This window comes from Balaenoptera ricei, chromosome 19 (genome assembly GCF_028023285.1).
Source record: "Balaenoptera ricei isolate mBalRic1 chromosome 19, mBalRic1.hap2, whole genome shotgun sequence".
NCBI classification, from domain to species: domain Eukaryota; kingdom Metazoa; phylum Chordata; class Mammalia; order Artiodactyla; family Balaenopteridae; genus Balaenoptera; species Balaenoptera ricei.
This window is the reverse complement of record NC_082657.1, coordinates 273772-293951: the sequence shown is the minus strand read 5'-3', so window position 1 is coordinate 293951 and position 20180 is coordinate 273772. Positions and strand designations below refer to the sequence as shown.

Genomic DNA, 20180 nt, shown 5'->3' with positions numbered 1-20180 from the left:
AGAACCAGAATAGAAATGGCTAAAAGTGGTTGATGGGATTTGTGGCTGTTGGGTAAGGTGGGGCAGGAGACAACTGCTTTCCATTTTAAACCTTCTGTAGTGTTTTATTCCCTGGTGGTACACTTCTTATTTGAGTAACAAATTATTTCAAATGTGTACCTATAGGTGAGCAAAACTACAGTGCATGAAGACACCTGCAGTTGATTTGAGGGTTATGTACATGTTTCCTTTTGACTCAGTGTCACTGTAAATTGAAGATTAAAGAAACAAGAGCTTAAAGAAAAGATGTCAGGCTCTTCTGTTTTTGCCAATCAGAGTTGATTCCAGTAGAGTAGGAAGGCTCCTTGGCTTCTTAGAATTCCTTGGAGTCCTTTTAAGGCTCTAAGACTTGATTTTCCAGAAGCCTTATCACCAGGAAGTCAGTGGGTCCCAGAGAGGTGCTGGTATCCTGGGACACCTGGGTGGACAAGACAGGTGTGTGAATTTGTATAACCACCAAATACTGAATGTACTCCCCCAAGGTCACTCTGGCAGTTACCTGGTATTTACTTTCCATAAGACCCTATAAGTAACGGCCCGCATGATTCATATGAGACTCGGAGTTTGAGACAGGGAATGCCTTCTTACAGTGGCCTGGACAGAACAGAGGGGACTTTGCTGCCTGGTTAGGCAGTTGGTCCTGCTGCTGAGACCAACCTTGTGTAGCTTTCAGAAGATGCTGGGGCCTGGGAGGAAGGACTTGCGCAATGGATCTAGCAAAGTGAGTGTTGTTTGACAATTCTTGTTGACCAAACACCTGAGAGACATTTCCATTCAGCAAGTCTTAAAAGTAGCCTCGTTCGGTGAAGGCACTATTTAGGGACTCAGTACGGAAGATGCGTGTGATGCCGCAGTGCCCTCAAGTCCCTTCTTCCCAAGATGGGGACGCCACACAGGAGCATAGGGGTTATGGGTTCCTGGAGACCACACCCTGTGGGAATCACACAAGAAGGATGCATGTAGGGGGCGGGGGGGAATGGAAGACGGAAGTTGCTGTGTACACAGTGAGTGCTTCAGGCCCTGCTCTGAGAGGGGTTCTACCCTTTCATAAATCGGAAACCGGAGGCTCTTAAGGACCCAAGAAGTGGGCTCATTTGAAATAGGAACCTGAGACCTTTCCGCCCAAATGATTCTCATACCCAGTGGTTCCAAATCAAAACGTGCATAAGACCCACCTGAAAGGAAGTGTTAGAATTACGGCTTACTGGACCCATCTTAACATGTTGTGAAGAGTAATCTCAAAATTGTATATCCATATATCTATTTCCTCTTTGTTGGTTTCACTTACATTTGTGGCTTAATTTTTAGAAGACCCTAAACAGATACCACACCTGTGTTACATGTGACCCAGGGGCTCCTTTTAACAGAAATCCATTCTCCCTGCCCACCCCCCCACCCCGCTTTTTAAAACACAGATACCAAAATAATCATAATGTATTTTTGATACAACCAGTAGTGAATCTATTGGTGGCCCACAGGACCACTCCCACATCTAGAGATTTTTCTAGAATTCATGGGGCTCAGCATCTAACTGTACTCACGGCTGAGATTTGCGGCAGTGGTGTATTAAGGATACACAGTTGTTGGGACTTTCCTGGTGGTCCAGTGGGTAAGACTCTGTGCTCCCAATGCAGGGGGACCAGGTTCGATCCCTGGTCGGGGAACTAGATCCCACATGCATGCTGCAACTAAGACTCCGTGTGCCACAACTAAGAAGTCTGCATGCCACAAATGGAAAAAAAAATATCCCGTATGCTGCAACTAAAGATCCCGCATACTGCAGTGAAGATCCCATGTGCCTCAACTAAGACCCAGTGCAGCCTAAATAAATAAATAAATGTTTTTTAAAAAGATACACAGTTGTAGGACTTCCCCAGTGGTCCAGTGGTTAAGACTCCACGCTTCGACTGCAGGGGGCACGGGTTCAATCCCTGGTAGGGGAACTGAGATCCCACATGCCATGTGGCACAGCCAAAAAATTAAGAATAAAAATAAAGGATACGGGGCTTCCCTGGTGGCGCAGTGGTTAAGAATCCACCTGCCAATGCAGGGGACATGGGTTCAAGCCCTGGTTTGGGAAGATTCCACATGCCATGGAGCAACTAAGCCCGTGCGCCACAACTACTGAGCCTGTGTGCCACAACTACTGAAGCCCGCGCACTTAGAGCCCGTGCTCAACAAGAGAAGCCACCGTAGGAAGCCCGTGCACCACAACGAAGAGTAGCCCCCAGTCGCCGCTACTGGAGAAAGCCGGCGCGCAGCAACGAAGACCCAACACAGCCAAAAATAAAATAAATGAATTTATATATTTAAAAAACTTTACTTAAAAAAAAATAAATAAATACAAGAGCTGTTCCCAAGGAGAAGATAATAGACTCAACACCCCACCACCACCTTCTCCACCCTCTGGGGGGCTGCTGCTAAGGGGAAGGCAATAGATCCTCCTGGGACCTCCTGGGTCTCTCCTGGGACCTTCTCTGCCCACGGAGAAAGGAATACCACCAGGAAATTTTGTTGGGCTCCCAGTATAAGCCAGATTCGGTCTCCTGGAGGCTGCCTGATCCGTGGTTCCCACAGCCACGGCGAGTGGTGAGTGAACACATGCTCCTCCTGGTACCGCAGACCTGGTGGGGTTGGGTCCTGGGTGGGGTTGCAGGCGAGATGCCCAGCATATTGCAGAGCGGTGGTTGGACTGAAGCGGAGAGATGCAGGAGCAGCAAAGGGGCTGACAGGGATGGGAGTGAGTGCGGGAACCGCGCGCCCCTTGGAAGCCGGCTGCCCCATCCCCGCCGTGACCACGGTCATTCACCCCTTTGTCATGTTTGTGGTTTACTGTCTGTCTCTCCCCACTATACCAACAGCCCCGTGGGGGCGGACGAGTATCTCTGTTCTCTGCCTTGCTGTGCCTGGTTCCTAGCACACAGTACATGATCAAATAAATATTTGTTCTGGTTCGACTGCATCCTGGTAAACATCTGCTTTTCCTTTCTTCTTTTCTAATAAACTTTTTAATGGACTCTAACAGAACCACAGATATGACCCTTCGCAAAGGGAATACCCCAAATCGAGAAACAGAACGTGATCAGCTCTCAGAACCCGCCTGTGCCCCCTCTGGGCCACTAGCCCCCTAAACCTATTCTATTAACAAAATCTTTAAACGTTCATGTAATTGTAAAGCATAGAAATATTTTAAGCACAACGGCAGTATACGATCCACAGACAAACAAGGAAAGCCCCAGGCCTCCTCCTGCGCCTTTCCAGCTGGGAAGAGCAGGCCCAGATTTCAACCCGGGCCGTGGCATTCCAGGTTGCAGACTGGCTTTCCGATGCCAGGCCACAGGGCGCAGACTGGCATTTGGAAGCGGGGCCTCAGGGCGCGGACTGGCATTTGGTCTGGGAGAACGATTCCCCCACCACCGGGGTCCGCAACACCATAGCGACTGGCGCTGGACCCCCGCCCGCCTAGGCCCACAGCGCGGCGGCCTGAGGGGCCCCATTGGCCGAAGGGCAAGCGAGAGGAAGTCCCCATTGGTCGAAGGCTCGATGAACGAAGGCTTTCATTGGCCGGGGCTGCAGCGCGCTGCACAGCCTTCTGGGAGCTGTAGTTGCAGCGTCGCCGGCGCGGCCGCCATTGTCCGGCGGGCGGCGAGTCCCGCGGTCCCGGTAGCGGGAGCGGCTCTCTGGTTCAGGTTCACATCGGGCGCCTGTCCTCGACCTGTCGGCCCAGGATGGACCCCGAGGAGGAAGCGGCGGCACTGGAGATGGCTACGGGGCCGCCGGCGGAACGGCTCCAGGTACGGCGGAACAATAATAGTAACAATAACAACGACGGCAGCGGGCCCCAGGCCGGGCATCTCCCTCAGATATTGACCCTTTACCCTTCGCAGCGCACGGTGCGCAGGGTCGGGCGTTATCCCCTGGTCATACGGGGAGACTGAAGCCCAGGTCGGGCGCCCCGACTAGCCCAGCTGGTGAGGGGTGGCGTCGGGAATCGAACCCAGGCCTTCCAGTCCCCGAGTGCGCATGCTCCGCAAGTCCTCCCGCCTTTCCGTCCCGGCCTAGAACTTGGGGTCATTCCCGAGGACCGGGCTGGCCCCGCCCCGAAGGCCGACCACCGTGAGGATGGATAATAGTAACTGGAGTAGAGATGCTTCAACATGCGGAGTCAACCGACATCCACCCAGAGCCCCGCTCCCCGAACCCCCTGGCCCGCGGCCGGGTTCAGCCTCTGGGGTGAGGACAGGTGACCACACACCGCGTTAATGGGGCGGGAGCGACCACCGGGTCTGACCCCTGCGGGGCTGTGGGGGACTGCAGTACAGGCTAGTCTGCTTGCAGGGCCGTCTGGGAAGGCGCCTGATTCAAAGCTCCAGCCTTTCTAGACAAAGTGGCCTCTGTTCTCCATGTAGTGCTGACTCCACGTAGCGGGAACCAAAAGAAATTCATAATTCCTGAAGCTCCGGGTCTTTGAAATTACAGACTTTCTGTCTTTTTGTGGTTGTCTGCGGGGGTTTGCATTTATTTCACATTTGGTATGCAGAGTGAGACTCTTGACAATCCTAGGTGTGCATGTGTTCAGAGACGTGTTGTTGCAGATTGGCAGGAAATGCAACCACGCTTTAGTTTGCTTTTGCTGTGGATGGCAGGGAGTGAGCAGTGTCAAAGAATACCAGAGCTGGACAGTAGTTAAAGCAGTAAAAAACAGATTTTATTTGGGAACTGTTGCAATAGGGGGAAAGAGACTTCTGTATAGAACTGGGCTCTATTCCGAATACAACAGGGAAAAGTGGGTATTTATAGTGGCGGGGGGGTGCGGGGGTAATTCTTGCTAAACTGACCTAAAACAGGATTATTGCTGAAGCACCCAAATGAGGGGATGTTATCTGGAGGATTGTGGGGGATGAGGACTTTGAAAAGATATCAAGAGTGATCAGATATGGAGGGTGGGATTCTGGCTAAATCAGTGGATTTTTGGTAAAACTGAGTGATGCGGAAACGGACACAGAAGCCCAGAAGTCAAAGCTTAGTTGGGAAGAGGGTTGTGAGGAGCCAGACTAAAGTTTGGTCAAGGAGAGAGTCTTTGTCAGCAGTGAGAGGCTTAAGAGAAAGTGTGTTCATTATCGGTTGCTGTGTAACAAATAATGAAAAACGTAGTGGCCTAAAACAACAATAAATATTATCTCAGTTTCTGATGATAGGAATCCTGGAATGACTTAGCTGGTGGTTTTGGCTTGGGCTCATGGCAGTCAAGGTGTCAGCCTGGACTGCTGTCACCTGAGACTTGACTGGGTCTGGAGGATCCACCTCCAGGGTGGCTCCGTCACATGACAGGCAGGAGCCCTCTGTTCTTCTCACGTGGGCCTCTCTGCGGAGCTGCCTGGGCGGCCTCACAACATGGCACCTAGCTTCCCACAAAGTGAGCGATCCAGGAGGGAGCTATGTGGCAGCTACGGTGTCTTATGACCTGGGGTCAGAATTCACACTCTACTATATCCTATTGGTTACGTAAGTCAAGCTTGCTCGTATAGGAGGGGGCTACAAAGGGCTGGGGATCCTTGGGGGCCATCTTGGAGGCCAGCCACCACAGGAGGCGAGGACCAGAAGTGGAGGGCTTTGAGGTCCAGTGTATTAGCGTCCTCTGGCTGCCATAACATTACTACAAATGTGGTGGCTTAAAATATATACATTTGTTCTTAGAGTTTTGGAGGTTAGAAGTCTGAAATCACCTTCACTGGGCTGTGATCCACATGTGGGCAGATCTGCCCTTCCTGTCAAGGCTCTAGGGTAGAATCTGTTTCCTTGCCCTTTCCAGCTGTTAGAGCTGTAGACCTTGCATTTTTTGGCTTGTAGCCCTTTGTCCATCTTCAAAGCCAGCAGCATAGCATTTACTTTAGTGGTCACGTTGTCTTCTGCCTTGTGTAGTTAAATCTCCCTCTGCCTTCCCTTCAGAAGAACATTTGTGATTGAATTTAGGGACCTCCTGGATAATCCAGGATAATCTCCCTATTTTTAAAATCCTTAATCACGTCCACAAAGTCCATTTTGCCATTTATGGTAACGTTCACATGTTCCAAGAACTAGGACCCAGATACCTTTGGGGGCCGTTTTTCAGCCAACCATAGCCAGGCTAAAAGGGGTCGTCCTGTATCCAAAGATGGAAAGGAGCCATTCAAGTGTTTTAAGCAGGAATGGCATGGGTTTGAGAAAAACATTCAGGCATCTCGGGGGTGGGGGTAGGAGAGACACTGAGAGCTAACTAAGGCACTGGGTGAGAGGGGAGGAAGGGGTCTGACAAAGCCCATCCCTCCAGGACCCAACAGTGCAGAGGAGGAGGAGGTTTGCGAGGGTCTGAAGACCTGGTGGCTGGGCTGTCACTGGTACCCCATGCAGGTTAGGTGGTGTGGGTGGGGGCAGGAGGCACAGGGAGCATGTTGTCAGGATTGGAGGACCTTCTGAGTGGGAGGTGAGGATATGAGGACAGGAGCGGAGACCTCCGTTCCCAACCAAAGGGTTCTGCATATTTGCTGCACAATTTTTGTCAGAGCCATATGCCACCTGTACTATATTTCTTTAATATCTTTAATATTTTTAAATCTGACTGTGTTTTCCTTAAAAGAAAATACAATTTTAAAATTGAAGTATTTGGTATGTGATTTTGACTTGCATTTCCCTGGTGGTGAATGATGTTGAGCGTCTTTTCATGTGTTTATTAGCTATTTGTATATTCTTTTATATCTTCCTGAAGAAATACCTATATAGATCCTATGCCCATTTCAATTGGATTGTCTTCATTATTGAGTTTTAAGAGTTCTTTATATCTTGTGGGTACAAGTCACTTATCAGATATATGATTTGCTGTTATCATCTCCCGTCATATGGGTGTCTTTTCACTTGCTTCATAATGTCCTTTGGAACACAGAAGTTTTTAATTTTGATGAAGTCCATTTTACTTATTTTTTTATTTTATTGCTGGTGCTTTTGCTGTTATATTTAAGAATCCTTTGCCAAATACAAAGTTATAAAGATTTAGCACTATGTTTTCCTCAAAGAATTTTTTTAAAAAATATTTATTTATTTATTTAGGCTGCACCGGGTGTTAGCTGCAGCACGTGGGATCTTTAGTTGCGGCATGTGGACTTCTTAGTTGCGGCATGCATGCAGGATCTAGTTCCTGGACCAGGGATCGAACCTGGGCCCCCCGCATTGGAAGCACAGTCTTACCCACTGGACCACCAGGGAAGTCCCTTCTTCTAAGAATTTAATAGTTTTAGCTCTTACATTTATGTCTTTGATCCATTTTGAGTTCAATTTTATATATGGTGTGAGGTAGGGGACCAACTTTATTCTTTTGCATGTGGCTATCCAGTTTTCCTGTAAGAAGTGTTTTACAGCCACTTAATCCCTATCACAGCTCCCAAGGAGTGATTCTTTGTAGACAAGGAAACAAGGAGGCAAAGGTGGGTACCTGCTCTCTGCCTCTCGAGGAAATGGCAGAGCCAAGCCTTTGATTCAGCTTTTAATCATGGCCACAGCCAGCCCACAGAAGGGTTTCATTTGTGGGAAACATTTTAAACACATTGCATAAACTTACCAAAATTTAAAGTTTTCACTTCATAAAATGTGACCGAATTTTCAGCTTCTCACCAGAGATCGGGAATTCTGACCACATGGGGCCTGTGTTTCCCCACAGTCAACTGATTCTGAGTCCCAGCCACCCCTTCAGACAGGTCACACATATTACTCATCACTTCCCGTGTCACCTCTTATAGGTTAAACCCTCGTAAGCTCTTACGTGGGCCCACTTTAGTCACTTGTGAGCCTGCCCAGTCTCTCAAGGCCAGGGAGTTTCTGACCTCAGCTGCACATCCCTCTTTTCAGGGAGGATGATAAGCCTTGCTTTGAATCTGAGGATTTCTTAGTGTGTCAGTTAGTTGTTGCTGCACAACAGACTATCCCAAAATTTAGTGGATTAGAACAGTAGTCATTTCTTTAGCCCACAAATCTGCAAGTCAGCAGTTTACACTGGTCTCTGTCGGCACCGGCACCTGTCTGAGATCAGTTGTAGGTCAGCTGTGGTGGGCTTTGATCTTGCCTGGATACTTTCTCATGTCCTCGCCATACAGCCCACCCCCGCATGAGGCAGCCCAGTAGGTGCCCAGTGAAACCTGACTTGCATCGCTCAGAATGTGCCCTCTCTGGACACTGGCCTGCTTGTCTTCACCTTCTCCTCTCCTCCTCCTCTTCCCGAGCACGTTGATGAGGACAGTCCGGCTGATTGAGAGTGTGTGTGATGTTTCAGGAGCCGGTGACTTTCCGGGACGTAGCTGTGGACTTCACCCAGGAGGAGTGGGGGCAGCTGGGCCCTGCCCAGAGGACCCTGTACCGTGACGTGATGCTGGAGACCTTCGGGCACCTGCTCTCTGTGGGTGAGGCCCACTTCCCAAGCTGACAATCAGATTCCTGTGGTGACCTATTCTTCATGGGTTATGGGTCGTAGGGCCTCTGGTGTGAGGACTTGACCTGGGCTAGGGATCAGAGACCTTGAATTCTCATTTCCTGTGGGACATGCGGGTGGGAGGGTGTCTGCCCTTTTCTGTCCCAGTGCAAAAACTCATGAGGCGCCCCCATGTCCTGACGGACAGCAGTCTAGGGCTGGAGCCTGGGCTGGTTCTTTTTCTCCGGAGCAGGCTCCCACCTCCTTTGTCTTCCTCTGTTTCCAGGGCCTGAGCTTCCCAAACCCGAAGTCATCTCCCAGCTGGAGCGAGGGGCTGAGCTATGGGTGGCAGAGAGAGGAACTGCCCAGGGCTGCTGTCCAGGTGAGAACCCGCCAAGTGGGAACCCCTAACAGGAGCAGTTGTGCTGCTTGGAAGGGGTGGTGTGTCGGGATCCCCGAGAAAGGATACAGAGGAAAGTCAGCAAAGGGAAGAGGCCAGTGGGGCCGAGTCCAGAGGGAGCTTCAGAATCCCTCCCTGGACGTGCAGTGAGTTGTGGCAACAGGGGAGAAGTGTTGGCTGCCGGGGAGGCTCAGTATAGGCTCTGTGCCAGGGGGTGTACTGGGGGCTGATCACGTGGGCACCCCCCACCTGGCACAGACCGAGACTCCAGGCTCCCAGGAGGAAGCAGGTGTTCACCCTAAACCGTATTGTTGTCGCAAAGCTTGGGCACAGTGAGCCTCTCTGACCAGTTAGGTCTGTGGCAACCCTCCCCAACTCCAAGTTCCCAGACCCAGCCAAAGACCAGCCTTGAAAGCTGGCCCTCTTAGGATGGCAGCCTGGGGCCGGCCCTGTAGCTCTTTCCTGCACGGGCAGTCTGGGCCTGTCCTCCCGTCCCCTGCCTGGAGGGCTCCCGGTGCTCTGAGGCCTCCTCACCCGTGCTCCCCTTTCTCTGAGCTCAGAGACCTCCCGCCTCTCCTCGAGGGGTCAGAACGCACCACTTCTTCCCTCTCTCAGCAACCTTCCCAGCGTGCCCTTACCACAGGATCGTTTCTGATGTGTGAACTTGCCCTTCATCCTCTCCGTTTCATTCTTGCACGTCCACAGTCTGTGAACCTCTTCCCTACACCCTTCTGTTCTCTCGGGAAAAGGTGTTCAGCCATAAATACCTGACAACTGGGCTAGAGCACCTCAGAGCAAGAGAGCAGCATTTTTCTCACGAAGCAGGAACCCAGGGGTGGCCATTGCTGGTGCTGGCTTGGCATTCCAGGAATGCCAGGGCTGATGATTCTGATTCTCCTGGCGTTTCCTTGGGATTCAGCGTGGCTGCAGCAGCTTTGGCCGTCACATCTGTGCTCCAGACAGGGGCAGGAGGAGCTGGGAAGAATGGCGCCAATTACATTTGTCCCCTTTTATCAGAATTCCAGATGTTGTCCATTGAGGTCTCCTTGGTCAGGAGGGGTCACCCCAGCTGCTAGGGAAGCTGGAAGGAGGGAGTCTAGATTGTCATCACTGGCTTATCCATCCCTTCCCTGGGGCTGGTGCGTTGGTACCCTGACTGCTTTCTGAAAGAAGTGGGCTCTGGCCACGGGATACGTAACCAGCTGTACCTGCAGCCCAGCCTCCCACCTGGAAGCCTCTGACACCATCTGTAGGGAAGCCCAGGTACCTCCACAATAGGGTGTGGCCCATCCCCCGGGGGCAGGACTGACAAGTACCCTGTCTCCTCTGAGGCCACGGAGCCTGTCTGACGTCTTCCAGCCCCGAATGCTGGCCTTCACCCCCAGGCCCTGAACTAACTCTCATCAGGCCAGCCCCCTTCCAGCTGCCAGGTCCCAAGCATGCCATAAAATTCACCCATGTAAGGTGTACGATTCCATGGTTTTGAGCGTATTCACAGGTTGTGCCTCCATCGGCAGCGTCTAGTTCCAGAACATTTCTGCTGCCCAGAAGTTGCCCATTAGCAGTACCATGGTTGGTTTTTACCCACAGAACACTCCTGGCACCAAACGTGTGGGGTTTCCACATCAACAACCAATTCTCCACCCCTCCAGACACTAGCCGCGTGTCCCAGCGATTCAGTCCAATTCTGACACTGTCTCCGTGGAGCTGGTGCAGACCCCACGGCTTAAGGACTCAGTCCCATAAGGCTGCCCCCACTTCAGACACTGGCCACAAGTCAGGGCCTCCCATACTTCTGACCGACTGGCTGTAAATCAGGAGTTCCCCACGGCCCCCTCAGGTTCAGTAATGTGCTGTAACAACTCACAGACCTCAGGGAAACACTGCTTACATTTACTGTTTTTTGTAAATGATAATATAAAGGATACAAATGAACAGACAGATGTCAGGGGAGAGGGGCTGAAGCTCCCCATCCTGAAGCTGTCCAGGGGCCCACCAAGAGTCACCTCGTTAGCATAAACTCATATGGTTGAGGGGGACTTATTACAATTAAGAAAAGACACTCCTGACCCCACTCACTAAGGAAATCCCAAGGCTTTTAGGAGCTGTGTGCCGGGGACCAGAGATGAAGACCAAATACATATTTCTCATTAAATGACAATATCAAAGGCAGTCACTCTATCGCCTCATTCCTCCCAGCCCCCGGCAACACTAATCCACTTTCTGTCCATGGATTTGCATATTCTGGATATTCCATTTAAATGGAATCTTACAATATGTGGCCTTTGGTGTCCAGCTTTTTCTTTTTTTCTATTTGTGTTTGTTTTGTTTTATTTTTTATTTTTTTATTGAAGTATAGTGGGCATACGATATTATATAAGCTACAGGTGTACAATATACTGATTCACAATTTTTAAAGGCTGTACCCCACTTACAGTTATTATAAAATGTTGGCTAAATTCCTTGTGTTGTATCAATACAATATATCCTCGTAGCTTATTTTAATACCTAATAGTTTGTATGTGTCTAGCTTCTTTCAGTGAACATCTTGTTTTCAGGGTTCAGTCATGTTGTAGCGTATGTCAGTACTTCATTCCTTTCCATGGCTGAATCATATCCCATTGTATGGATGGACCACACTTATGGGCATTTGGGTTGTTGCCACTTCTTGGCTCTTGTGAAAAGTGCTGCTGGAAACATTCCTGTAGAGTTTTCTCGTGGGCTGGCCGGTGTTTTTGTTAAGTACCCTCTGGTTACTGTGCATGGAGTCCGGTTTGGGGGGCTGGAGGTGAGCGAGACAGGCGCCTGCTGCCTGGCCAGGTTCCTCTCCTCCAGGGTGTCCTCAGACAAGAGGGCACCTGCGCTTGGGGATCTGGCCTGTCACACCTGGGTTTTCTGTACTGAGCTACTCGTTCCGCACCCAAGCCTGCTTCTTCTGCGCTTTGTTCAGTGTCTGCCTCCCCAGCTCCGGAGGGTCACTGCCTTGTCCCCAGCATCTAGGGCCAGACGGTAGATATTTTAGGCTTTGCGGGCAACTTGCAGTTGCAGTGTTTGTTTTCTGTCACTGCTGAAACAGATTGCCACAAACATGGCTTAAGACAACATACGTTTATTATCTCCCAGTTCTGTCAGACCTGACTGGTTTATCTGCTGTGGGGCCCACGAGGCCAAAGGCAAGGCGTCAGCGGGCTGGGGGTGGGGGTGCTGATTTACTGGGAGGCACAGGAAGAATCCGCATCTAGACACAGGCAGGATCCAGTTCCATGCGGTCACAGGACTGAAGTTCCTGTTTCCTTGCAGACTCAGCCGAGAGCTTCCCTCAGCTTTGAGAGGCACCCGCATTCCCTGGCTCATACCCCCTGCCCAGCCAGCCTCTCCCTTCTACCTCCTTCTGTTTTTTTTTTTTTTTTTTTCCTCCTTCTGCTTTTAAAGCTTGAGGGGATTGCTTTGGGCCCAGCCAGCTAATCCAGCATCATCCCCCTATTTTGAGGTTTAAGGTCAGCTGATGAGTAAACTTCATGTCACCTGCAAAATCCCCTGATAGCAGTACCTGGATGACTGCCTGAACAGCCACCGACAGCTTCAGAATCCCGCCCATCTCTGTCACATATTTTTTTCCTACAGCCCTTTAAAAACATAAAAAGCATCGGTCGCTTGGGGGCTATAGGTGGCCATCTCCTGATCTAGGCCAATATCTGGCCCATGGCAGGTGCTCAAGAAGTTTTTGTTGAAAGGATGAATGAGTGAAGCTGTGTTTGCAGACAGGGCACTGGGGTCAATGTGAGAGCAGAATTGAGAGGTGGGGCAAGAGGTTAGGTCACAGGCCCAGGGTGTGTCCACCAGCCCCTCACAGCTCTTGGGTTTTCTTTCAGGCTGGGAGCCTGGACCTGAGGGCCGAGCACCGCCCCAGGAGCAGGGCCGTCCTGAGGAGAAGGGGCGGGAAGGCTTCCTGGGGGAGGCTCCATGTCCCGCTACACCGGGGGAAGACTGGGAACGTGAGGGCCGGGTACAGGGGCCCGAGAAGGACCAGGGTAATTTGAGGCAATTGGAATTCAGCCTCAAGGAAGCACTGGTTCAAGATGGAAGCCACGAAAGTCTCAGACTTGGGGAAAACTGTGTCCTGCGTCCAAACCCAAATCCCCTCGCAGAGACTTCCAGGACAGAGTGTTTGTGTGCTCCCGACTCAGGGCTTACAAGCTCGCAGCAGAACCCGAGTCCAGCCGGTGAGCGGATGGGCTCCTCGGGAGGACAGCCGCGTGACAACAGTGACCGCAGCAACTCTTCTGGTCAGGCGGTTCTGGAACCAGAACCCGAGCCTGCGCGCAGCCAGGTGCCGGACAAACCCTACAAGTGCGCGGACTGTGGCAAGTCCTTCAACCACAACGCGCACCTCACGGTGCACCGGAGGATCCACACGGGTGAGCGGCCGTACGCGTGCAAGGAGTGCGGCAAGGCCTTCAGCCAGAACTCCTCGCTGGTGCAGCACGAGCGCATCCACACGGGCCACAAGCCCTACAAGTGCGCGGACTGCGGCAAGTCGTTCTGCCACAGCACGCACCTCACAGTGCACCGGAGGATCCACACCGGGGAGAAGCCCTACGCGTGCCAGGACTGCGGGCGGGCCTTCAACCAGAACTCGTCCCTGGGCCGCCACCGGCGCACGCACACCGGGGAGAAGCCGTTCACCTGCAGCGTGTGCGGCAAGGCCTTCTCGCGTACCACGTGCCTGTTCCTGCATCTGAGGACGCACACGGCCGAGAGACCCTACGAGTGCAGCCGCTGCGGCAAGGGCTTCCGGCACAGCTCGTCCCTGGCGCAGCACCAGCGCAAGCACGCCGGCGAGGGCCCCTACGACTGCCGCCAGAGGCTGGCCTTCGAGCCCACGGCGGCGTGGCCGGAGCCCCTGACCCCTGGGGAGGGGGCTCCCCGCAGCGACAGGCCCTTCAGGTGCGGCCAGTGCGGCAAGTGTTTCACGCAGAGCTCGCACCTCATCCGACACCAGATAACGCACACCAGGGAGGAACCCCGAGGCCGGGGCCGGCGGCGTCCGCAGCCCTGCGGCCGGAGCCCGCACCTCGGGCGGCACCAGCTCGGGCCCACGGGCGAGAGCCCCGGGGCCGGGACGAAGGCAGGGCAGCCCGCAGGCAGGGCACTGGCCCTGTTTGACATCCACGAAATCATGCAAGAGAAAAACCCAGTGCACGTTATTGGGGTGGAAGAGCCTTCTGTGGGCACGTCCGTGTTGTTTGACATCAGAGAATCCACCTAGGGGAGAAACTCTGCGGATGACTTTTGAACCACAGGTACAAAAATGTGGTAAGTCCTACAAGGTGTATTTATGGAAGGGGGACTGGGGTAGAAATGCCCTCTGATTTCCTAAGGAAATGACGCTTCCCAAACACCTGAGATCAGTGGTTCTCCAATCTGTCAAGCCCAGTACCCTGAAATGAATTCACAGGTAATGTAACCCACACACGTGTAATGTTGAAAAATCCATACGTGCCCCCATTTTGTAAAGGATAATTAAAGCGAAAGTAATTTACAGTAGGGTAACGTGTGCTGAGTTGGTGGTATCTCTCCCTGTGACCTTGTGGCCATTGTGCCCGGAGACCTGGGGCATTGCCTGTTGCCGTCCGGTACACGGGGTGTAGTGTTGACCATGGAAACATTACGAGAGGCGTTCCTGTGTGGGTGTGATTTCCCAAAGTGGTGACTAACTCTTGGAAAAGGTTTGAACAAAACAAAATGCGAGTGCATTTCTGGAAGGTTTATGTGTAACATTTAAACTTGCAGGAGTTAATTGGTTTGTACATGGAGTCGACCCAGGGTCTCAATTCATACATTACAGACAGGTGGTTTCACACATACATACACGGTCCCTGGGGGCCAGTTCTGCACTTCAGAGTCATTAGAGCATACGTGGCAGCCACACTCATGCCCAAATCAAGTGTCAGAGGAGCCCCCGTGAAATTCCACAGCGTTCCCTGGGGGTGTCACAGCTCCCGCTGGAAACCATCGCCTTAGAACAGCAGTGTGGCCTATGATGGAGGTTCTCACTCAGAGTGCTTTTGTTCCCCAGGAGACACTTGATGATGTCTGGACGAATTTTGGTTGTCATGACTGGCGGAAGGGAGGGGTGCCCCTGGCATCCAGTAGGGGAGGCCAGGGGTGCTGCTGAACATCCTATAAAGCCCCAGACAGCCCCTCAGCAAAGAATCACATGGCCCTGAGGTGGAGAAACCATGCCCAGCACAAGAGCCGATTTCCCCCAGACTCTGTAAATTGATTGATCAGGGCTGTATTAACAATCCTATACATTTGATTTTAGCAAGTGATATCATGAGCATGTGCACAACATGTTTTTTAGTAATTTTTTTTCACTGTTTTGTAGCATTCGTAGTTGGTATGAAGGAAAAGAATCCACTTATTTTTCTGAGTAATCTAAATTTTAGCATTTTATTTTGGACATTCCATGTAAAACGTGGATAATACATTTTCACTGCCACCCCTGCGTGCCACGGGATTATTTTTACATCAGCCCCAGAAATCTTGTCATTTCATCCATTTTTCTGGATATCTCTAAAAAGCATGGACTTTTAAATATGTATATAAAATCATGTTAGCCCATGCTGACAGAAACCATTTTCATAATCATTCTGAGGCATCATTTGCCTTTTTCACCAAGTTGATGTTTGCACTGATAGTGCAAAAGCAACAGTGGGTAAAATTGCCAGAGCCTGAGTGGGAATCAAGGAAGTGGTCCCAAGGTCATTGTTCATATTTTTCCTTCCCCGGCATTTCAGTAAAGGAAAAAAAAATGTTGGTTTCATTTAAGAATGTCTGTGATGAAGCAGGAAAAATGATTAATTTCATTAAATCTCGAGTAAAGCTATATTACCATTTTCACATCTAAACAGAAATAACAGTAATTCCTCAATATATTATTAAATGTCTAGTGTTCAGATGGTCCTGGTTGCCTCATAAATTTTGTTTTGTTTTCTATTTGGTTTGTTCTAATTATGATCTAAACAAAAATCACACAGTGCCTTTGCTTAATATTTTTCTTAGGTCTCTTTTAATCTATAGGTCTCCCTTCTTTCTTTTTCTTTTTTAGTCTTTTATATGTTGGGGGAAACAAACAACAAGATAACCTAAATTTTGTCCCCATCCCAAGCCTGCCCATCAGACCCTCCTTGGCCTGGTGGAGTGACTTCTGATTTGGCGTCAAGTCACCAGGCTGTGCTGAGGGGCTGTGTGAATGGTGTGACTCACTGTTCTGTTCTCAAAGTTCGTCTGCCCCATCTCAAGCACGGCTCCCCATCTTGCTGGGGTCTCTGCTGGAAGACCTTCGGAAGACCTTTCAGCTGTCAATGCCCAGGAGAGAGAGACGTCTGAGAAAGTGGTTTATTTGTATGCGATGCAGAACATTCTAACACGACCATTTTCATGTCCACAATTGGAAACTTCATCGGGATCATCTTTTTGCTTTCCTCCAACTTTACTCCTCAGGAAAGCAAAGCCTTGTGACCTTTGTCTATGCTGTTCTTGACATAAAGAAGAACATTGTGTTCGAGATGTGATCCTTGGTATCTCATAGCAGAAAGGATGTAAAAACCAAGGATTTAAACCTGCCTGCTTTCTAACCTACACTGAAAGAGCGAAATGCCCATCCCACCGGGACACTATGTCGTGTGCTCCAGTTATACAGCACGGTTGCCTCTTTTTGTTTGTTTGCTGTTCCCACTGCAGCTGAGTTCTAGTGAAGTTAAACACAAACCATAAACATCAGAAATTGGAAGGAAGGAAAACTGGTCATGGCACATCTCAGCTTGTGGAAATTGTTCCTAACAATATCCACAGAAGGAATGTTGGATTGGCAGAGCGTCAAGCGGAATGGAAGAAGTATCATCGTGGAAGGACACAGCGGCAGTTCTGAGACCTCTGTCAGAATGACAGCACCAGAACTCTCACTGCCGAGACGTGATGGCTGAGTGTCAGGACCCCGTCAGAACTTGCTCGTGTCCGTTTCTGTTCTTTGGGGGCTGTGGGTGTCCCAGCAGCGGGGTCTCCATCCCGGCAGAGCTGGCCTCCAGGACGCTCAGAGCCAGCCTCCCTGCTCGTCTCCAGGGCCCCACAAGAGCCCTCGAAGCCGCGCGTTTGCTTCTCTGCGCTCACCTGTCCTCTGGGCTTGTCCTCACGGACTTCCCTTGTCAGCTCTCCCTGTCACAACACCTCTGTCCTCATGGCTTAGCCTGCACCACCTGCCACTTCATTCTTAGCAAATAACCTTCTATTTCCATGGCTCAGAAAAGCTGTGTTTTCAGACAGGCAGTGCCTCACAGTTCTGTGAGGCGGTGCCATTTTACGTACAAGGAAAATGAGGCACAGGACCAAAGCAGCCATGGCCAGCTCGCACAGCTTAGGAGCCAGCACTTGAAGTCGGCATCCGGTTAACAGCGGCTTAAACAGACCATGCTGCGTCCTCAGGGCCTCAGCTACGTCAAAGGCAGTGTCTTCTCTCCCACCCCATCCCTCCTCATCGCAGGGAGACTGCTGCAGCCTCAGCAGCGCTTGCGTCCACAGTCAGGACTGCAGGACGGGGGAAGGGCAGGCCTGTGCTCATCTCTCCAGTGAGGTTTCAAAGAAAAGCCTTTCCCCGAAGCTTCCAGCCGGTGCTCCTTATGTCTCATTGGCCAAGCCTGGGCCACAGGGCGCCGCCTAACGACGAGGGCGCTTGGAAAGCTAGTGTTCAGCTTCTCTAACCTCTGTGGCTGAGACTGCACCAGAGGAAGGTCTCGGGAAGCGGGTAGTGGATAGGCAGCTGGCAGCGCCCTCAGCCCTCCTCCTCCAGCCTCTTCTTGGAGGAGTCGCTCGTGCTCCCCACTTCCTGATCAGATGCCGCCACCGCCTCGCGGCTCCGCCTCTTCATCCCCTGGATTGTTCAGCCTGCCGGCCAGGCCCCCTTCCCTGTAATGCTCGGTCCCCTGGCATTCTGGAACACGCCACTCTTCCAGATCCCCTCTACCTCTCGAGGGGCTTCTTGCCCTCCCCTCTTAAATGTTGGGGTCCCTGGGGTGTGGTCCCCGAGGCCCCTTGCGTGCGCCGCTCACTCCCAGATGTCCTCGTCCACACCCATGGCTCTGTGCTGCTCACGCCCACGTCTTGGTCTCTGAGCTTCAGGCTAGAACAGCACCTGCTTGCTGCTGGGCAGTTCCCCTAGATGTCCTGCGAAGTCCCGGAACACAGCCTACCTGGAGGGAAAGGCCACTTTCCAGGCCAAACCTGTTCCTCCTCCCCTGGGCCCTTGCACGGGGATGGTTGCCACCCGCCACCCCACCCCTCAAGCCAGAAGATAGATATCCTGTTGGTTTTACCATCTAAACACCTCAGCCGTCTTCATTCCGTTCCATTCCCACTGCCACCACTGGTGCAGGATGGCCACGAGAGGGGGAGTGACATGACACCAAGTGGCCTGGCCACCAGAGCCCTCCCCACTTCTGACTTTCCCTCCTCACGGCCCCATCAGCGGTGTGGGGTGCAGACTCGGAATGCTCCCCCCACCAGTGTGCTCTGAGGAGGGGAGACCCCGCGGTAACTTCACAGCTCTGGACAGCTTGGAATCCAGGCCTGCATTTGCCCCGTTCCCTCCGCCTTGGCCCGAAAAATGGCAGCTGCCGAAGGGTCATGTTTCCACAGTTCTCAGAGTGGACACTGGGTGGGCTGAGGCTACAGTGGCCTCACCAGGTAAGCCTGGAACAAGCTTGTCACCGTTGCCATTTGCCGCCCTCTCCCGTGCACTGCAGATCTTTGGAAATTTTCCATTTCTCTTTTCGGGTCACATTTTCTAGGCATCATATTCCTACTGATTTCCTTACAGATGCTTTGAAACCAAGTCAGATAAGAAACTCCTCAGGGGAAATTACTATAAACTAGGGAAAATATATGGTTTTATCAGTTTGTCAAAGTAATGCAAATTCTTTGTAGCAAAACCTGTAAAATGCACAAAAGTAAAATACACGTAAGTATGGAGATTTATTTAAAATTTAATTCCTCATACTTCCACCATCCAGAGACGGTCATTACCTTAAGATTTTGTTAATTTTCCTTGTAATTTTTTCTTGAAATATACATGTGTGTATACATAGAGTGAACACTAAATCTTATACACACAACAAAAATATTTATGTGTAGTTATCTTGTGTTTAGAAAATTAGAATCCCTTCTGTTTCTCTTGTAACATGTGCTTCTTACTCTATCTTGAACATTTTCCTCTGAAAATGGATTTCATGTAGCTTTTTAAATTACCTTTCAGGAGGATCGTAACAATGTGACCTCCACCCAGCATCTTACCAGCCTTGACTTTTAGCCAAAAGGGGGAGGAGGGATTCATACACATTTCTGAAGGAGCATGAATTGATACAGCCTCTGTGAAGGGCACTTTGTTGGTTGCTGTCTAAATTACAAACAAACACTTTGTCTCAGCAAGCCAGTTGCTGATGATGAATCCCACAGATATATTTGTACCCGTGCAAACTGTTTGTATGTAGTTTTAACCGTGGCATTGATCTCAAAAGTGAAAGTTTGGAAACAACCTCAGTGTCCGCCACATGGAACTGGCTAAGTGATGTATGGTGAACTGGCTGCCTTTTACACAGCCCTTAAAGTGGGGGCTGTCTTTATGAACTGTGGAAAAGAGCACCAAGATTGTTAAGTGAAAAGGTGTAAAACAGTTTGTATGGTGTGTTTCCATTTGTGTAAAGAAGAAGCCATTGCTTACGCACAGACACACACACACACTATATCTGAAGGGTATAGAGTGAACATACTACCATACTACTTGCTCTTGGGGAGGAGAAGTGAGGGGAAAAGGATGAGGAATAATTTTCACTCTATATCTTTTGATATTTTTGGAATTTTGAAACATGTAAAAGTATTACCAGTTCAAAAAATAAATTTAAACAAAACCTTAATTCTTTCAAATTAAACTAAGTTTGTTCATTTGTTTCATTGTTCACTGTCTGTCTCCCCGCAGTTAAATGTCCCCATGACTGTGTGTCTTGGCCACACCTGTTCTGTATATATGCACACGTGTGTGTTGAGCTAACAGGACCAACTGAGTGTAAAACAGCCTAGACTCCATAAAGTTTCCTGCAAGCTAGTTGTAGCACATACATTTCCCATCAATAAACCAATCTATAGTAGGAATAGAAGAAAGTTTTATTTGAGCCAGACTGAGGACTATAGCCTGGAAGACAGCATCTCAGATAACTCTGAGGAACTGCTCCACTGAAGCAGGGTTTTCAGTGC

The 20180-nt window shown here is 50.6% G+C and overlaps 1 protein-coding gene across 3 annotated transcripts; it reads left to right on the top strand.

Moving 5' to 3' along the window:
* Positions 1 to 3672: 3672 nt before the first annotated feature.
* ZNF8 (zinc finger protein 8) lies at positions 3673 to 19843 on the top strand. Of its 3 annotated transcripts, XM_059903844.1 has the most exons (5): positions 3854 to 4272; positions 8339 to 8465; positions 8760 to 8855; positions 12746 to 14189; positions 15988 to 19843. In XM_059903844.1, the coding sequence occupies exons 1-4, from the start codon at positions 4162 to 4164 to the stop codon at positions 14140 to 14142; spliced, it is 1731 nt and encodes a 576-aa protein (XP_059759827.1). In that variant the 5' UTR covers positions 3854 to 4161; the 3' UTR covers positions 14143 to 14189; positions 15988 to 19843. The 3 variants fall into 3 exon arrangements, with proteins under 3 accessions (XP_059759828.1, XP_059759827.1, XP_059759826.1); XM_059903845.1 differs by lacking the exons at positions 3854 to 4272; positions 15988 to 19843 and adding an exon at positions 3673 to 3833 and having other exon boundaries at positions 12746 to 14420; XM_059903843.1 differs by lacking the exon at positions 15988 to 19843 and having other exon boundaries at positions 12746 to 14420.
* Positions 19844 to 20180: the final 337 nt, after the last annotated feature.

Excerpts from the sequence above, each read along its gene's own strand:
- ZNF8 (XM_059903844.1), top strand. The coding sequence starts at position 4,162 with ATGGATAATAGTAACTGGAGTAGAGATGCTTCAACATGCGGAGTCAAC. Across the intron at positions 8,466-8,759 it reads CGGGCACCTGCTCTCTGTGG|GGCCTGAGCTTCCCAAACCC; the intron begins GTGAGGCCCACT and ends CTCTGTTTCCAG. Across the intron at positions 8,856-12,745 it reads TGCCCAGGGCTGCTGTCCAG|GCTGGGAGCCTGGACCTGAG; the intron begins GTGAGAACCCGC and ends GTTTTCTTTCAG.